Source organism: Ursus maritimus, unplaced genomic scaffold (genome assembly GCF_017311325.1).
Source record: "Ursus maritimus isolate PB19 unplaced genomic scaffold, ASM1731132v1 scaffold_19, whole genome shotgun sequence".
Taxonomy (NCBI): Eukaryota; Metazoa; Chordata; class Mammalia; order Carnivora; family Ursidae; genus Ursus; species Ursus maritimus.
This window is the reverse complement of record NW_024424341.1, coordinates 44,210,651-44,229,712: the sequence shown is the minus strand read 5'-3', so window position 1 is coordinate 44,229,712 and position 19,062 is coordinate 44,210,651. Positions and strand designations below refer to the sequence as shown.

Below are 19,062 nucleotides of genomic sequence, written 5' to 3'. Positions count from 1 at the left end.
AAACACTTTGGCAACTGGCTGTGTTCCAGTAAAATTTTTATTTACAAAACCAGGTGGCGAGACTGATTTAGTCCTTAGGCAATAGTCTGCCAATCCTCGGCCTAGGATAACCACTAAAAAAAATAAAGCGAAGAAGTACTTGTAATATGTGAATAGTAGAGAAAAAATGGAATCATAAAAAAATTTCTCAATCTAAAAGAAAATAAGAATAGAAAAAAAAGAAAAGTAAAATAACAATTGGGGAAAATAGAAAAAAATGGCAACATGGTGTATTTAAACCCAATGTATTAATAATTACATTAAATGAAAATGGACTAAAAAGTCCAATAAAAAAGTAGAGTATCAGACCGGAGAAAAAAGTAAGAACAAGCTATATACTATCTATAAGAAGCTCCTTATAGGGGTGCCTGGGTGGCTCAGTCAGTTAAGCATCCGACTCCTGGTTTCAGCTCAGGTCATGATCTCCGGGTCATGAGATCGAGGCCCACATCAGGCTCTGCACTCAGCACTGAGTCTGCTTGTCCCTCTCCCTCTGCTCCTCCCCCTGCTCACGCACACTCTCTCTCTTTCTCAAATAAATAAATAAATAAATAAATAAATAAATAAAATCTTTAAAAAAGAAGCTCACTTTATAGTGAGTAAATATGAAAACAGGAAGATTAAAGTAAAAAGGATGGAGGGGGCGCCTGGGTGGATCAGTTGGTTGGGCGTTCAACTCTTTGTTTTGGCTCAGGTCATGATCTCAGGGTTCTGGAATTGAGCCCCACATCAGGCTCCACGCTCAGTGGAGAGTCTGCTTGAGGATTCTCTCCCTCTCCCTTTCTCCCTGCTCACACACACACTCTCTCTAAGATAAACAAATCTTTTTTTTTTAAAGGATGGAAAACATATATACACTGTGTAACTACTAATCATAAGAAAGTCAAAATGGCTATAATATCAAACAATATGGATTTCACAACAAAGAATATTATTAGGGACTAAATAAGGCATTTCATAATAATAGAGTGGGTCAATTCATGAGAGAATATAACAATTCTAAATGTGAATGCACCTAAAAAGAGAACTTCAAAATACATTAAGTAAAACCTAATAGAATAGAAAAGGAAAAATGGACAAAACCAAAATTATAACTGAAGATTTCAACTTTCTTCTCAGTCACTGCTATAATAAATGGACTGGAAATCAATAAGGATACAGAAGTCTTTACCATCACAATCAACCAATTTGGCCTGATTATTTAAAGAATACCTAATAACACCAGAATGAATACTCTTTACATGTGCACATGGAGCAGTCATCAATTTAAACTATAATCTGTGCCACAAAAAAAGTCTCCATAAATTTAAGACTGAAATCAAATAGAGTATGTTCCCTGATCGAAAAGAATTAAAGTAGAAATCAATAATAGAAAGCTATCTGGAAAATCCCCAATATTTGGAAATTAGATACATTTCTTCTGAACAACCAATAGGTTGAAAAAGAAATCACAGGGGAAACTGAAAATATTTTCAACTGAATCAAAATAAAAATACGACATGTCCAAATTTCTTGAAGACTACTTAAACAGTGCTTAGAGGGAAATTTATAGCATTAAATGCTTCTATTAGAAAAAAAGGTCCCATATCAATAATATAAGCTTCCATCTGCAAAACTAGAACATGATTTAATTAAACCCAAAGTATTGGGGGGGAAAAAAGGAAACAAAAAAGATAAGAAAGAGGAAACAGAAAAACAATTGAGTAAGCCAATGAAACTAAAAGCTGGTATTTTTTTTTTTTTTTAAGATTTTATTTATTTATTCGACAGAGATAGAGACAGCCAGCGAGAGAGGGAACACAAGCAGGGGGAGTGGGAGAGGAAGAAGCAGGCTCATAGCGGAAGAGCCCGATGTGGGGCTCGATCCCATAACGCCAGGATCACGCCCTGAGCCGAAGGCAGATGCTCAACCGCTGTGCCACCCAGGCGCCCCAAAAGCTGGTACTTTGAAACAGTCAATGAAATTGATAAACCTCTAGCCAACTGACCAAGGAAAAGAATAAGACACAAATTACTAATAACATAAATGAAAGAGGGGCATTGCTACAGATTGCACAAACATCAAAAGGATAGAGTATATTTTGGACAACTTTGTCAATAAATTTGATAAATTCCTTGAAAGATACAAACTGCAGAAGCTCACCAAAGGGGAAAAACCCCAAAAACTGAATATTCCTAATTCTACTAAGGAAATTGAGCTGCTAGTTAAACACCTTCCCACATAAAAAATCTCCAGGCTAAGATGGCTTCACTGGGGAATTCTAACAAACACTTTAAGAACAAATAATACCAATTTACACAAATTCTTTCAGAAAATATTACCCAACTTATTTTATAAGAATTACCCTGATATTGGGGTGCCTGGGTGGCTCAGTCTGTTGAGCGGCTGACTCTTGGTTTCGGCTCAGGTCATGATCTCATGGTCATGAGATCCAGCCCAGTGTCTAGCTCAGTGGGGAGTCTGCTTGAGATTCTCTCTTTCCCTCGCCCTCTGCCACTCCTCCCACTCACATGCACACACACTTCTCTCTCAAATAAATAAATCTTAAGAAAAAAAAAGAATTACCCTGATATCAAAACTAAACAAAGGTATTACAAGAAAAATTAGACCAAATTCTTATGAACCATAAACAAAAGAATCCTTAACAATGTATTAGCAAATTCATCAAGCAGTATATATATATATATAAAATATCATGACAAAGTGGCGTTTATCCTAGGGCGACTAAGTTGGCTGAACACTTCAAAATCAATATAATTCACTGTGTTAATAGAAAAAAAAAAAGGTCATATAATGGGGAATAACCAATAGATTCAGAAAAACCTTTGAAAAAATTCAACACCCTCTCATTATAAAAACTATCAGCAAACTAGAACTTTTTTACCAGATCTATGCAAAACCTATATAGCTAATACCATACTTAATAGTGAAACATTGGATCCCTTTCCCCTAAGTCAGGAACAAGGTAAAAATGTCTGTTCTCACCACTTTTATTCAACACTGTACTGAAGGTTCTAGACAAAGTAGTAAATGAATAGATTGAAAAGCAAGACGGAAAACAGTCATTATTCACATATGACATGACTGTCTACGTAGAAAATCCTAAAGAATATACAAAAAATTACTAGAACTAATAAGTAACTTTAGAAAGACTGTAGGTCAATATACAAAAATCAATTGCATTTTCATATTTTAGCAGTGAATGGTGAGAATTTGAAATAAAAATGAATAGCATTTACAATAACATAAAAAAATAAATACCCAGGGATCAATATATCAAAACATGTGCAAGATGGTAAACTGAAAACAACAGAGCATTACTGAGAGAATTTAAAGATCTAAATAAAAAAAGATGTACCTCATATTCATGAATTAGAAAATCGTATTATTATTAATGATGACTATTCTTGAATTTAAATGATTAATAAGCATTTTAACATCTTCCACTCCCCTAATGGGCTGTCTTTACACATTCTTCTAATGTGCTTTAGGTCTGATGCTATAAAAAGTTATAAGAGAACAGTTACTGATTAATGTTGTAAGTACAGAATTTCTGTTTGGGATGATGAAAACCTTCTGGAAATACATAGTAGTGCTGGTTACACAACACTGTGAATGTACTTAATGGGACTAAACTATAAAATTAACAATGGCTAAAATGGTGAAATTTTATATTATGTATATTTTAACAGACATACACAGAGTTAAACAGAAAAGCATAGAAACACAAAGATCCATACATGAGCATTGGGGTGAGTACTTGGAGGACTGGAAAAGGAGAAAGGTGTTAAAACGGGAAAACAAGTGACCATGGTTACCAAAGAGGCATTCAAAATAAAGATATCAGTGGGGATGAAGGAACTGTGTTGTAAGGAATAAGATTCATCACTAAACTGTGCAGTGGAAGAGAGACATTTATTTAACTCAAGCTAGCTGTATTAGCAGGTGGGTATGGGACAGAGCCAAAAGCGGATTGAAAACAAAACAAGAAAGGATAGGATGGGCAGGAGATAATGAGATAAATCTTGGCGATGTGCCTGAAGTATCTGTGGAACATGCAGGTGGTGATATTTAGTTGGGAGACTGGATATGGTTTTGACAGAATTTGAGGTTTAGAATTATGTGAGCATCATTAGAATAGTGGTAGATTGTGAATAGGAACAGAAGATTGTAAAGAGAAGAGAACCAATAAAGAATCTGGAGGACCCTAGTATTTAAAAGGTCCAGATACAAAGATGAATTTTCTTCCTTTTTAAAAAAGATTTTATTTATTTATTTATTTATTTAGAGAGCAAGTGCATGTGAGCGGGGGGTAGGGGAGAGGCACAAAGGGAGAGAGAGAATCTCAAGCAGACTTGGACAAGGGGCTCAATCCCCTAACCCCAAGATCATGATCTGAGCTGAAACCAAGAGTCAGACACTTAATGACTGAGCTACCCAGGTGCCCCTAAAGATGAATTTTCTGAAAGAACCAAGAGAGAGTAACATTTTGAAAACAAGAACAGAATATTTCAAGAGTTACACTTGTAATTCAGTACAGTGATCTAAGCACATACATTTACTTCTCCTGCCTCCAAATATAAAATTATAAGAAATTTAAACATAGGAACACCATTAGCATAATGGGGGAGTGTTATTGGCAGGCCACAGATTTTTAGGAATTGTTAGCAGCTATGAGCAAAACTGAAGGATCAGACAGGAGAAAACCAAGATTCTCAGTTTTGTACAATTTGCCCAGCATAGCTCTATTCTCAAAGCCTCAAGACAAGTCTCCTTGACACTTATTAATAGCAATCTATCAATTCCATCTCCATCTTTACTGTTTCTTTTTTTTTTTTAATGTTGATGGTATTTTATTTTTTAAGATTTTATTTATTTCTTTGACAGAGAGATAGAGAGCACAAGTAGGCAGAGTGGCAGGCAGAAGGAGAGGGAGAAGCAGGCTCTCTGCTGAGCAGGGAGCCTGATGTGGGGCTTGATCCCAGGACCCTCCAGGACCCTGAGATCATGACCTGAGCCGAAGGCAGACGCTTAACTGACTGAGCCACCCAGACGCCCCCATCTTTACTGTTTTTATCTAAACAAGACAAGTTCATGCAGTAATATGTTCTCATTTGAGGAAAAGCATTTTTTGTCCCAGCTCTGCTTGTGGGAGAAGACTGGGAAGATGTTCAATGATATACCCACTTAACGTGTGAACACTGATTAAAATGAGAAGGAACATTTGTGGAAGGAAAAGCCTTATCTGGCCAATATGGGAAGAAATGGGGACCCCTTCTCTGTAAGGGGAATTTGGTGCAAGAAAGGCAAATGCTCAAATACCCATTAAAAAAAAAAAAAAAAAAAAAGGACGATTTTGGAAAGGAGAAACCTTCATCTCACCTGAGCCATGGTTTTGAGATCTGCAAGAGGTGACCAATCTTCCTTTGGGTTCCTCTTTGGAAAAGAGGCAGTTCCTATGAAGGCAAAGCTGAGATGAAAAGAAGCCACATGACACTATACATGCCTTATAGCTCTCTTATGACTTAAGATTAAACTGAAGTTGCCTCCATTTCCCTTGCTTTGGCCCTTGACCATTCTGCACATTCCACATAATTTACAGGGGGAGAATGAGCTAGACATATCTTATTTTACCCCCAAATCCAGAGATACAGGCTCTTGGGCAACAGGTTAGATTTTGGGCAAGTTCCCCTCCTTTCTAGCACCATCTTTCCTCTCTTAGCAGCCTACCTCCAAGCTGCTCTCCATAAGGCTCTACCATTTATACTATCACCAGCAATATATGAGAATACCTGTCACCCCACACCCTGACAAATGCTGATATAAACTTCTTGATGCTTGCCTAACAGGTAGAAATTGTGGTTCTAGGTTTTATTTTTCTTACTATGTCAGAAAATAAGCTTCTTTTCATAAGTTTAAAAAACATCCTTAGTTTCTCATGTAAATAGTCTCTTATAATTCCTTCATTTCTCTATCATACTTTTATTTTCTAGATTGGTTATTAGATCTTTTTTAGAGGAAGGAAATATTGTATTTTTTTTTTAAGATTTTTATTTATTTATTTGATAGAGCACAAGCAGGGGAGCAGCAGGCAGAGGGAGGGGGAGAAGCAGGCTTCCTGTGGAGAGGAGCCTGATGTGGGATGATCCCAGGACCCTGGGATCACGACCTGAGCCGAAGGCAGATGCTTAACCAACTGAGCAACCCAGGTGCCCTGGAAATATTGCATTCACTTAAAATAATTTTTTATAGTTTCTCAACTGACTTTGTGTTTTTCCTATGCAAAAATAACTTATAACAGATTATTGACCATCTGGCTTAGTACTGTCAGGTGTTCAATAACATATTATTTCCTCCCTTCATCAAAACTGCCATCATATACTTTCCTTTATATATTTGAGTAGATCTGAATTTTATATTTAGTTTCACTGATCTGTTCATTTAATTGTCTGGATGACTCTGCAGTTACTACAGTTTTAAAACATATTTTAGTATCAGGTTAGGGCTATTTCCCCTTTCATTATCTTCTTTCAGAATTTTTGGCTTGTTCATATTCTCCTAAGAACTTTAGAAAGTTCAAAAATTTTACTGAAATTTTAATGGAACTGCATAATGTTAGGGAGTTTGAACACATTATCCCTTAGTGTCTTCCTATTCTTTTATTCAAGTCTTACTTTTTGAGTCCCTTAGGAACATTAGTTCTTTTTTCACGGATTACAAAATCCTTTGTAACTCATATTTTTGATGGCAACTTTCAATAGTTTTCTGATACATATATATACATACATGTAAGCACACATATAAAGCCTATTGATTTATCAATGTTTTTTCCAACAAACCTTTGAGTTTTCTAATTGTAGTCATTGTTTTCAACAGCATGGTAACTTAGAAATTTTTCTCTCAGTCTCAGCAGATGTCCCAAAGATGGTGAGCAAAACAAGCTTCTAAGTGTCCCCCATTCCAAAATAAAGTCTTGTAAAAAAAACATAACCCCGACTTCAAGAGGCTGGAGAGGCTGAGAGAAGGAAATGTCTAGGAGAGTAAAAATTATTTTTAGGGCATAGTTTTCCAGGGGAAGAAAACAAGGGGCCCCTCAGAGGTGGATGCCACTGGAAACCAAAGTGGTGAGAGAATTTTGGGGGAAATGTACATATTTCCAGGATTTGAGAGGGCAAAGTGATTGAGAGGGTTAATTCTCACCTGAGCTCTAGATGGGCAACCCATGGATGGAGCCTGCCTGGGTTGGCTTGGATCCTCTTGTCCAAGAGGACTCACTGGAGACACAACAAGACCCACCAGAGCAGGTGGACTACTGCATGCCCAGAGGAAACACTGAGGAGACAGCTGGAGAAGTGGCTGTACCCATGAGAAGGTAAGTGTATCTGGAAGTTCCCAGCAGTGGGTTCTCTCAGAAGGTTAAGAGATGACTTACACTAAATTATAATGGTACCAATCATGTTAGCCTCTTCTTGTCCCTGACTTCTGACTTGTCTCCTGTTTTCCAGCTCCCAATCCATTCCAACTAGGGACTACCCACCTAGGGGGGTAAAGAGACAAAACAGAGGTTGAAGAATTAAAGAAGAAACTGATCATGTATGTACTCTTTTCCCCACAGGCTTCCAGCAGGAGGGAGAGAACTTTTATTTTTATTTTTTAAAGATTTATTTATTTATTTATTTGAGAGAGTGAGCCTGAGCAGGGCGAGGGGCAGATGGAGAGAATATCCAAGCAGACTCCTGCTGAGCATAGAGCCCAATGTGGGACTCGATCTCATGATCCATGAGATCATGACCTGAGCCAAAACCAAGAGTCAGACACTTAACTGACTGCACCACCCAGGCACCCGGGAGAGAACTTTCAAAACAAGTTTGAAGTATTGATTTCTAGAGTGAATATCTTATTTAATAGCTATTAGAAGATGAGACTGCTCTCATCTGATTTGACTGATTTGAATGTTCAATATATTCAGTCTTCAGAATGACTGAAGAAATTACTGAATCTGTCTAGGAATGCATCCAGCAGCAAGGAAAGAAACAGATCCACCCAAATAGGAATTCTGAGTCGCAATTATGGAGAAATTTTTTTATGTGTCCTCCCAAATGGTGTTCTACTCATCTGAACGTACAGGTTATTAGTCAGTGTGGGGTTTCCCAATATACAATCCTACCATCTGAAAATTATTTTTATTTTACTTCCTTTTCTCCATTAAAAAAAAAATCTCTACTTCACTTGTCTAACTGCCGAAGGGTCAAATTTTATAAGTGTATAAAAAGGCCAATATTCAGACAATCTAAATAATACATATTTAACTGGTCATGCATCCAGTTTCTCAAGTGCTCCATCTCAGTCACACAATAAACAATATTCATGAATTACTGAGGATTGGCACACAAAACACTTTAAAAATTAGACAAAGACACAGTTATATCATCCACATAATCGCAATCCCATAGGCACACGTCATGCATAATCTTACAGAGCCCATAACAGACTTCTACACAAAGTAGCAAAATTTTACTCACAAACCCCTTACTGTCGTCTCTCCAAAGTCGCATGCAGTCTCAAACACAAATCGACTCGTAACCTATTTGAAAAATCAGACACACACAGAGACCTTATCACTTTGACAAACAACCGGTTCCACAATGTCACACGCATAACACATGCCCAAACTACACAAGGATAGCCACAAAAAGCTACACGAACTGAACGCCCGTGTGTGCCAGGCCGCACTCCAAGACTTGGGGTTTACTTACGGGGGGGAAAACAGACAAAATTCCTGCCCTCCCCAACCTCACACCAGTCCCGGGCTTCTAGCTTCCTCCTCGGCGCTGTCCAGCCTGGACTACCAGTTGCCTCTAGGGCGCTCCCCGCTCAGGCTCCCTATTCCCTCCTCGGCGTTCCTCGGCCCTGGCTCCTGGTTCCTTCTTCTGCTTAGGTTCTCGCTTCCCTCCTCGCTCTCTGTAGGGCCCAGACTCTCGCCTTCCTCCCCGGCCTTCCTGGCCTAGGTTCCCTTTTCCTTCCTCGCTTTTCCCAGCCCAGATTCCCGCCTCCCTCCTCGGCATCCCCCCGGGTCCCGCCATCACCCGCCTCCTCCACCTCGGTGAGACCCACCAGCCTCACCTTCGACCGTAGACCAGCCGTCTGCGCCTGCGTACTCCCGCGCGGGCTGTTCCCAAGTGTCTCCGCGGCTCTGTCTTTGAGGCCGCAGCCTCCGCGCGCCCGCGCGCGCGCGCTCGCGCTTTCTCGACATACGGGCTTTTCCGGTCTTGAACTACATTTCCCACAGCCCCTATGCAGCTTTTGAAAAGAACTTTGATCCCTGGGTCCTCTCTGGTTATCTCCCGAATCCCTGAAAGTCGTCGCGCTCCGAGCGGCAACCGTCGCGCACGGTGAGGAAGCCCATCGCCCCCACAGTGCAGACAGGGTGCAGGGTGTGTGGAGTCCGGGGCTCAAGCCTGTGTATGCGCGTTTGTGACCGTGACGAAGCCGAGTGCGAGTATGTGCGGTGATGTGGTCGACAGATGATGTGTGTGTGTCCCTAATCGGATGCAGGACATTGTGGGTGACCGGTCGGCTGTGATGTGAGGCATGTGACACTGTGGGGTTTGAGACCACCCATCGTAAGATAGTGCCTAGTTGTTACCCAGTGTGATGGAAGAGGCTTTTAATTCTCTGACCCGTACGAGTTTGTGGAACAAGATGGAGCTTCACGTCTTCAGTTCTGAGTTTAACGTCGGGGCTGAGGGGTCTGTTGAAGACTTCTTTGAGAGTATATTTGTGCTTGTGAAGAGTGCAATGCCTGTGTTAACCAGAGTCGCGCTGCACGGAAGCATGGCCCGAGTTGCCTTGTCAGGGCACCCCCACCTCCAGTGCCTAGCTTCATGCTTAACACAGTGGGAGTATCAGTGAAGATGATGTTGCCCATCTAAGGGCCAATTTTAGGTTCTGTTCGTTCTTAGGATCTGTATGCCTGGGTTCCCTGCAACTTCCTTTTTTTCTCCTGCTTTAGAGCCATGGACCCCAGCTGCAGAGAAAAGGTCACCAAAAGGGAGTCAGATATTGAGTGGTAGTATAAAGGTTCCATACAAGCAAAAAGCACCAACCTGTTTTGGGAATGAATTTTAGAATTGGAAGAGTTCCTTAGGCAGAGTCCTAGGAAGACATTTGGAGAACCTAGGAGTGAGAGTCCTTCCTCGGAGGAACTCCCTTGGGAGTTAAGGTCAAGTTCCATGTTTCAGAACCGCATCATTCCCAAAGGTGTCTCTCCAGGAAACTTGCTGTGAACTTAGAAAAGGTTTCAGCCCTGGATGTCAGTGATCCTGGCTTTTCCCTTTCACACTAAAAAGGATTAGCAGTACTCCCCATCTCCGTTTTACTTCGCGTGTGATAGATGGCAAGAGACTGTGTACAGTGGTGCTGAAGAATTTCTTCCAATTTCACTAGTCTGTGCTCCAAGAAAGGTCTGGTGTCTGATGATTCCCTCCTCTTCCCCTGCAGTGCTCTTCTCTGAGTGAGGAGCCCTGAATAAAAGAAAACGTGACTGGGCATATCTGAAACCAAGCTCAAGGTTGGGGGTTTTGTTGCTCTTGTTCTCTTTTTTTTTGTATTTCAGAACAGGGAGTAATTGTTCTCCTGAAATGGTTAGGTTACTATTAGGCAGGGCCTTGTGATATGCTTTGACTAATAGCATGTGGTGGGAGTGACGTTCGTTGTAAGACTTTCGAGACAAAGCCTTAGGAGGTCTTGCAGCTTCTGCTCTTTTCCTCTTCCTGCCCTGAGACCACTTCAAACTGAAGGTTATGACTAGCTTGCTTAAAGACAAAAGATCACCTGGAAACAGAAGCCCAGCTGACATTCAGCAACAGCTGCCAGATATTTCATTGAGACCATATTAGACCATCCAGCCCCCACCAAACCACTGACTGCTATCAGATGAGTGGAATCAATAGAACCACTCAGCCAAGCCAAGCCCAATTTGCCAACCCCATAATGAGCTAATGGATGTTTTTTGTTTTAAGCCACAAACTTTTGGGATGGTTACATAGCAATAAATAACTGAAACAGGTGTTTAACTTTCTAGACTTTTAAAAAATCTATCACTCCATATTGATATAATTGTATTGGTCAACCTGTTTTGTAAAGTGATTTCTCTACTGGTATTATATCTTGAAATTTTTCTACATCCTTAATAACTTTCTTCAGCTTTGCATTTATCTTGGTATTCTTTTACATGGATATTTTATAATTTAACTATTAACTTTTCTGAGCAACTCCTTCTTACTGTCCAGCTCCCATGTCTTCACCAACTTTACATTCCCTTCCAGAAACTTAGCAAGACATGGGTTCCTGTCATTTCATGGGTATGTAGACTTAGGAATGTGGTATTGACTTCTGCTGAGTGGAGTATAGGTGACTCAACCCACTCAGAGGAATTATTTGTTCAAGGGTGTGATATAGGATCTATATACATTTACCTAACTAATCAACTGGGTCTCCAAGATTACAGTATCTCTTTTCCCCTTTCCAATTCAAAATCTGCATTCTGGAGCCATCTTACTTCCTTCACTGTGACTCATTAGGGTACTTAGCTAATTTTCTGAAGATTTAAGATTCCTGGAGGTAGAAATGGGTATCTCTGCTGTGTTTTCTAAAGTGTCATCGTCCCGATCCTTCAGTTTACTTTCTTAACTTCCTTTTCTGCCTAATCCTCAAAGAAATGGCCTGAATTTCTGCATAGGTCACATCAGGCCCAAGTCCCATTTCTTCTCCTACATGCAGGGTTTAGTATTAATTAATTTCCAAGGCAGATGTGATTTCCTTGTTGGAGCAATAGCTGGTGGAGAGACTGGCAATAAGAGATCTGAGCCGAGGTAATTGAGGGGCAACCAGCAAGAGGAATCCATTGTGTATTAAAATCCTAGGTTTCGTACTATACTTGGCTAATTGATTTAAATTAAAAAAAACCAACAACTTAGGTTTCAAAATTTAAGACCTTTAAGGTAGTAGGATCTGAAAGTCTTCACATCTATGAAGAAACTTCAGGCCACATAAAGCACTACAGCACTCTACTCCATGTTTCATACACATATCTCCTACTATTTTTTCTGCTTTCAAATAGGGAGGGATTAGCTCTATTTTTTTCTGACTTAAAATTAGTACATTCTTAATTCAGAAATTTAGAAAATACAGAAAAGCTTAAAATAAAGCTCATTTAGAAACAGCTTTTTTTTTTTTTTTTAAGATTTTATTTATTTGACAGAGAAAGACAGCGAGAAACGGGGGAACACAAGCAGGGGGAGTGGGAGAGGAAGAAGCAGGCTCCCAGTGGAGGAGCCTGATGTGGGGCTCGATTCCAGGACTCCACGATCAAGCCCTGAGCCGAAGGCAGACGCTTAACAACTGAGCCACCCAGGCGCCCCTAGAAACAGCTTCTTTGAACATTTTATTACAAATCATTTCATCTGTTTCTCTGTGAATTAACACATGGATATAGGCATATACGACTTATTCATTCAAAACAGAATCATACCACAATACTGTTTTGTAATCCACCTTCTTCATCTAACATCTACAGTGAACAGCTTTTCATGTTATCAAATTACAAACTATCACCATGTTTTGACTACATTGTCTGGATATACTATCCAGGTATTTCCCTATTGAAGGATATTTAACTTCTTTCAGCTTTCCCCCATACAGTATTTCACTGCACACTCCTTTTTGTGAACATGTATATCTTAAAGTCTTAAACATTGTTGAGAATGAGGCTTTCAAAGTTAAAATCAACTTATATACCTTCAACAATTGCCCTGCTTAAATTTTCACCAACATACCATTAAGAGTGTCAATTCTACTAATATAGGATATTATCAGTCCTTTTAAATCTACCTTTACTGGAAGTTGTGCTTGTTTGTTTAAATGAATTATCTATTCTGAGGTTTCAGTTAATGTAGTAAAATCTGGGCATCTGGGACAAAAACCAGAATTCAAAGAGCACTGATTTAGAGAAATGTGGATTCAAAACATAGACCCGCCATTTACTGAGCATGTATTATTTCTTTTCCTTCATTTTATTTTATTATTATTATTTTTAAAGATTTTATTTATTTATTTGACAGAGATAGAGACAGCCAGTGAGAGAGGGAACACAAGCAGGGGGAGTGGGAGAGGAAGAAGCAGGCTCACAGCGGAGGAGCCTGATGTGGGGCTCGATCCCATAATGCCGAGATCACGACCTGAGCCGAAGGCAGACGCTTAACCGCTATGCCACCCAGGTGCCCCTATTATTATTTTTTTAATGGTTTTTTATTATATTATGTTAGTCACCATACAGTACATCCCCGGTTTCCAATGTAAGGCTCGATGATTCATTAGTTTCGTATAACACCCAGTGCACCATGCGTTACGTGCCCTCCTTACTACCCATCACCGGTCTATCCCATTCCCCCACCCCCCTCCCCTCTGAGGCCCTCAGTTTGTTTCTCATAGCCCATAGTCTCTCATGCTTCATTCCCCCTTCTGATTACCCCCCCTTTCTTTATCCCTTTCTTCCCCTACTGATCATCCTAGTTCTTATGTTCCATAGATGAGAGAAATCATATGATAGTTGTCTTTCTCTGCTTGACTTATTTCACTTAGCATTATCTCCTCCAGTGCCGTCCATGTTGTAGCAAATGTTGAGAACTCGTTCTTTCTGATAGCTGAGTAATATTCCATTGTATATATGGACCACAACTTCTTAATCCAGTCATCTGTTGAAGGGCATCTCGGCTCCTTCCACGATTTAGCTATTGTGGACATTGCTGCTATGAACATTGGGGTGCATATGGCCCTTCTCTTTACTACGTCTGTATCTTTGGGGTAAATACCCAGTAGTGCAATGGCTGGATCATAGGGTAGCTCAATTTTTAACTTTTTAAGGGACCTCCACACTGTTTTCCAGAGTAGCTGTACCAACTTGCGTTCCCACCAACAATGTAGGAGGGATCCCCTTTCTCCACATCCTCTCCAGCAATTGTTGTTTCTTGCCTTGTCTATTTTTGCCATTCTAACTGGCGTAAGGTGGTATCTCAGTGTGGTTTTGATTTGAATTTCCTTGATGGCTAATGATTTTGAACATTTTTTCATGTGTCTGTTAGCCATTTGTATGTCTTCATTGGAAAAGTGTCTGTTCATATCTTCTGCCCATTTTTTGATTTGTTTATTTGTTTCTCGTGTATTGAGTTTGAGAAGTTCTTTGTAGATCTTGGATACCAGTCCTTTATCTGTAGTGTCATTTGCAAATATCTTCTCCCATTCCGTGGGCTGCCTCTTAGTTTTTCTGACTGTTTCCTTGGATGTGCAGAAACTTTTAATCTTGATGAAGTCCCATAAATTCATTTTATCTTTTGTTTCTCTTGCCTTTGGGGATGTGTCATGAAAAAGGTTGCTTTGGCCGATGTCGTAGAGGTTGCTGCCTATGTTCTCCTCTAGAATTTTGATGGATTCCTGTCTCACATCGAGGTCTTTCATCCATTTGGAGTTTATTTTTGTGTATGGTGTGAGAGAGTGGTCAAGTTTCATTCTTTTGCATGTAGCTGTCCAATTTTCCCAGCACCATTTATTGAAGAGACTGTCTTTTTCCCACCGGATGTTTTTTCCTGCTTTATCAAATATTAGTTGCCCAAAGAGCCGAGGGTCCATTTCTGGGCTCTCTATTCTGTTCCATTGGTCTATGTGTCTGTTTTTGTGCCAGTACCATGCTGTCTTTGTGATCACAGCTTTGTAGTACAGCTCGAAATCCGGCATTGTGATGCCCCCAGCTTTGTTTTTCCTTTTCAACAGTTCCTTGGAGATTCGGGGCCTTTTCTGTTTCCATACAAATTTAAGGACTGTTTGTTCCAGTTCTTTGAAAAATGTCCTTGGTATTTTGATCGGGATAGCATTGAAAGTGTAGATTGCTCTGGGTAGCATGGACATTTTAACTATGTTAATTCTTCCGATCCATGAGCATGGAATATCTTTCCATCTTTTTATGTCTTCCTCAATGTCTTTCAAGAGTGATTTATAGTTTCTAGAATATAGGTCCTTTACGTCTCTGGTTAAGTTAATTCCAAGGTAACGTATGGTTTTTGGTGCTATTGTAAATGGGATGGATTCCCTAATTTCTCTTTCTTCGGTCTCGTTATTCGTGTATAGAAATGCAACTGATTTCTGAGCATTGATTTTGTATCCCGCCACGTTACTGAATTGCTCTATAACTTCTAATAGTTTGGGAGTGGCTTCTTTTGGGTTTTCCATATAGAGTATCATGTCATCTGCAAAGAGAGACATTTTGACTTCTTCTTTGCCAATTTGAATACCTTTGATCCCTTTTTGTCGTCTGATTGCTGTTGCAAGGACTTCTAGTACTATGTTGAATAATAGTGGCGAGAGTGGGCATCCTTGTCGAGTTCCTGATCTTAAGGGAAAGGCTTCCATCTTTTCCCCATTGAGAATAATATTTGCAGTAGGCTTTTCATAGATGGCTTTTATGAGATTGAGAAATGTACCTTCTATTCCTACACTCTGAAGGGTTTTAATCAGGAAAGGATGCTGTATTTTGTCAAATGCTTTTTCTGCATCGATTGAGAGGATCATATGGTTCCTGAGTCTTTTCTTGTTGATATGATGTATCACGCTGATTAATTTGCGAATATTGAACCACGCTTGCATCCCAGGTATGAATCCCACTTGATCATGATGGATAATCCTTTTAATGTACTGTTGGATTCTATTAGCAAGTATCTTGTTGAGGATTTTGGCATCCGTATTCATTAGGGAAATCGGTCTGTAATTCTCCTTTTTGAGGGGGTCTTTCCCTGGTTTGGGGATCAAGGTAATATTGGCCTCATAGAATGAGTTTGGTAGCTTTCCTTCTGTTTCTATTTTTTGAAATAGCTTTAGGAGAATAGGTATTATTTCTTCTTTGAATGTTTGGTAGAATTCCGCAGGAAAACCATCCGGGCCTGGAGTTTTGTTATTTGGAAGGTTGTTTATCACTGACTCAATTTCTTCATAATTAATTGGCCTGTTTAAGAAATCAATTTCTTCCTGTTTCAATCTTGGTAGTTTATAGGTTTCCAGGAAGGATTCCATCTCTTCCAGATTGCTTAGTTTATTGGCATATAGCTGTTGATAAAAATTTCTAATAATCCTTCCAATTTCAATGGTGTTGGTCGTGACCTCTCCTTTTTCATTCATAATTTTAATAATCTGGGTCCTTTCTCTTTTCTTTTAGATAAGTCTTGCCAGTGGTCTGTCAATTTTATTGATTCTCTCAAAGAACCAGCTTCTAGTCCTGTTGATCTGTTCTACTGTACTTCTGGTTTCTGATTGATTTCTGCTTTAATTTTGGTCCGCTGCTTCCTGGTGCGTGGATTAGGCCTGTTCCTCTGTTGCTGTTCCAGCTTCTTGAGGTGAGAATATAAAAACTGCATTTTAGATTTTTCTATTCTTTTGAGTGAGGCTTGGATGGCTATGTATTTCTGCCTTAGGACTGCCTTTGCAGTATCCCATAGGTTTTGGACTGTTGTATTTTCATTCTCATTGGTCTCCATAAATTGTTTAATTTGATTTTTGATTTCCTGGTTTATCGAGTCATTCCTGTGCAGGATGGTTCTTAGTCTCCAAGTGTTTGAGTTTCTTCCAAATTTTTCCTTGTGGTTGAGTTCCAATTTCAGAGCGTTGTAGTCTGGGAAAATGCAGGGGATAATTTCAATCTTTTGGTATCGGTTGAGACCTGTTTTGTGTCCCAGAACATGGTCTATTCTTGAGAATGTTCCATGGGCATTAGAATAGAATGAGTATTCTTTGGTTCTGGGGTGTAGTGTTCTACATATATCTATGAGGTCCAACTCGTCGAGTATGGCATTCAAAGCCTTTGATTCTTTGCTTAGTTTTTGCCAGGGTGTTCTGTCTATTTCTGATAGTGGAGTGTTGAGGTCCCCTAGTATTGATGTATTTTTATTTATATGTCTCTTTATTCTGGTTAAGAGTTGGCTTGTGTATCTTGCTGCTCCCCTGTTGGGGGCATATATATTTATAATTGTCATATCCACTTGTTGAATACTTCCCTTAAGAATAATATAGTGCCCTTCTGCATCTCTAACTATAGTCTGTAGTTTAAAATCCAATTTATCTGATATGAGAATTGCTACCCAAGCTTTCTTTTGAGGTCCATTTGCGTGAAAGATGGTACTCCATCCTCTTACTCTCAGTCTGAATGCATCTTTGGGTTCAAAATGAGTCTCTTGTAGACAGCAAATGGATGGGTCATTTCTTTTATTCAGTCTGCAACCCTGTGGCGTTTTATGGGATGGTTCAAACCATTTACATTAAGACTGATTACTGAGAGATATGATTTTAATGTTGCCATGTTGCCAGTAAAGTCTTTGTTTGTATTGGTTGTGACTTTCTGTTCTGTATCACTCTTGGGGCCTTTTTACTTTTATAGAACCCCCCGTAATATCTCCTGTAGGGCTGGTTTCGTGGTTACGAAATTGGTTAGTGACTGGCGATTCTGAAATGTCTTTATTTCTCCATCAATTCTGAATGACAGCCTTGCTGGATAAAGGATCCTTGGCTGCATGTTTTTCTCTGAAAGAGCTTTAAATATGCTCCCCCAACCCTTTCTCTCATTCCAGGTCTGTGTAGACAGGTCTGACGTAATTCTGATGCCTTTGCCTTGGTACGTGAGAAATTTCTTTGCCCTGGCCGCTTTCAATACTGTATCCTTGCATCTAATATTTGCGAATTGCACTATGACGTGACGTGGCGTAGGTTTGTCGTGGTTGAGCTTGGGAGGGGTCCTCTCTGCCTCTTGGACATGAATGTTTGTTTCCCTTGCTAGATTAGGGAAGTTTTCAGCTACAATTTGTTCAAATATCTCTTCTAGACCTCTGTTTTTCTCCACCCCCTCGGGGATGCCGATGATTCTAACATTGGATTGTTTCATTGAGTCAGTAATCTCCCGTAACCTACATTCGTGGGCGTGGATTTTTTTAAGACCATCTTCTATTTTCATTTTTTCCTCTATTAACCCATCCTCCAATTCACTAACCCGTTCCTCTGCTTCTGCGACCCTGGCCGTCAGAGCCTCTAGTTTTGCCTGCATTTGGCTCATAGAATTTTTAATTTCTGTCAGATTCGCTCTCATTTCTGTCCTTAGGGATTCTATATTCTCAGTAACCTTTTCGTTAATAGTTTTTTCAATTCTACTCATCATTTTGACCATTGTTACTCTGAATTCCATTTCTGATAATTTGGTTACATCCATATCCATTATTTCTGTGGCAGAGGCCACAGACTCACTGTCTTTTCTTTGCTGGGGGGGGGGGGCTTCTCCTTCTTGTCATTCTGATGAAGAGAGGTTGCGGGGTTTCCAGAGCCCAAATTATTGACTGGGTCCCAGGCCGTGCCCCTTGTTTTATAGGGATCTTAGGGATGTGGGCTTCTTCTTTAAAGATTTTATTTATTTATTTATGTGGCAGCCAACCAGCGAGAGAGGGAACAGAAGCAGGGGAGTGGGAGAGGAAGAAGCAGGCTCCCAGCGGAGGAGCCCGATGAGGGACTCCTTTCCGGAACGCCGGGATCACGCCCTAAGCCGAAGACAGGCGCTCAATGACTGCGCCACCCAGGTGCCCCGGGTTGTGGGCTTCTTGATTTTTCAGCCTGCCTTCTGTGTTCTGGGGGAGGGGCCTGCCGCGCCGATACTCAGGCAACCCTGTTTGGGTAGAGTCTCCATGTCCCCTGCGAGGGGGGATGGGGATGGGCACTCTCTGAGCCGGTATTTCCAGGCTTTTGTTCTATGGCGGCTTTCCCTGGCAGTTTGCTGTGCCTCTTCTGAGAGTCAGAGCAGCAGCGGCCGAATCTCAGCCTCTGTCACAGAACAGAGGCTACTAATTTATTTTTAAATAAATAAATACTAAATAAATAATACTACTAATGTTCTGGCCACTTTAACTCCGTTACTGTTGGTGCTGCTCAACCCTGCAGCGACC

The 19,062-nt window shown here is 40.2% G+C and overlaps 2 protein-coding genes across 10 annotated transcripts in view; one reads left to right on the top strand and one right to left on the bottom strand.

Moving 5' to 3' along the window:
* ZNF567 (zinc finger protein 567) overlaps nucleotides 1–9,264 on the bottom strand; it is a 28,186-nt gene extending 18,922 nt beyond the window's left edge. The window contains exons 1-4 of one of the 6 annotated variants that reach the window (XM_008712191.2): nucleotides 9,164–9,221; nucleotides 8,563–8,624; nucleotides 7,241–7,577; nucleotides 5,423–5,496 (exon numbers count right to left, since the gene is read on the bottom strand). In XM_008712191.2, the coding sequence (XP_008710413.1) occupies nucleotides 5,423–5,431 (9 nt within the window). In that variant the 5' untranslated portion in view covers nucleotides 5,432–5,496; nucleotides 7,241–7,577; nucleotides 8,563–8,624; nucleotides 9,164–9,221. The other 5 variants (XM_040632758.1, XM_008712192.2, XM_008712190.2 and 2 more) reach the window with 5 other exon arrangements.
* Nucleotides 9,265–9,306: 42 nt separating this feature from the next.
* The window catches only part of ZNF461 (zinc finger protein 461), a 76,192-nt gene continuing 66,436 nt past the window's right edge, over nucleotides 9,307–19,062 (top strand). For all 4 annotated transcript variants that reach the window (XM_040632809.1, XM_008712205.2, XM_040632808.1 and 1 more), the window contains exon 1: nucleotides 9,307–9,432. The gene's annotated coding sequence lies outside the window, so the exon portion shown is untranslated. The remainder of the gene's footprint in view (nucleotides 9,433–19,062) is intronic.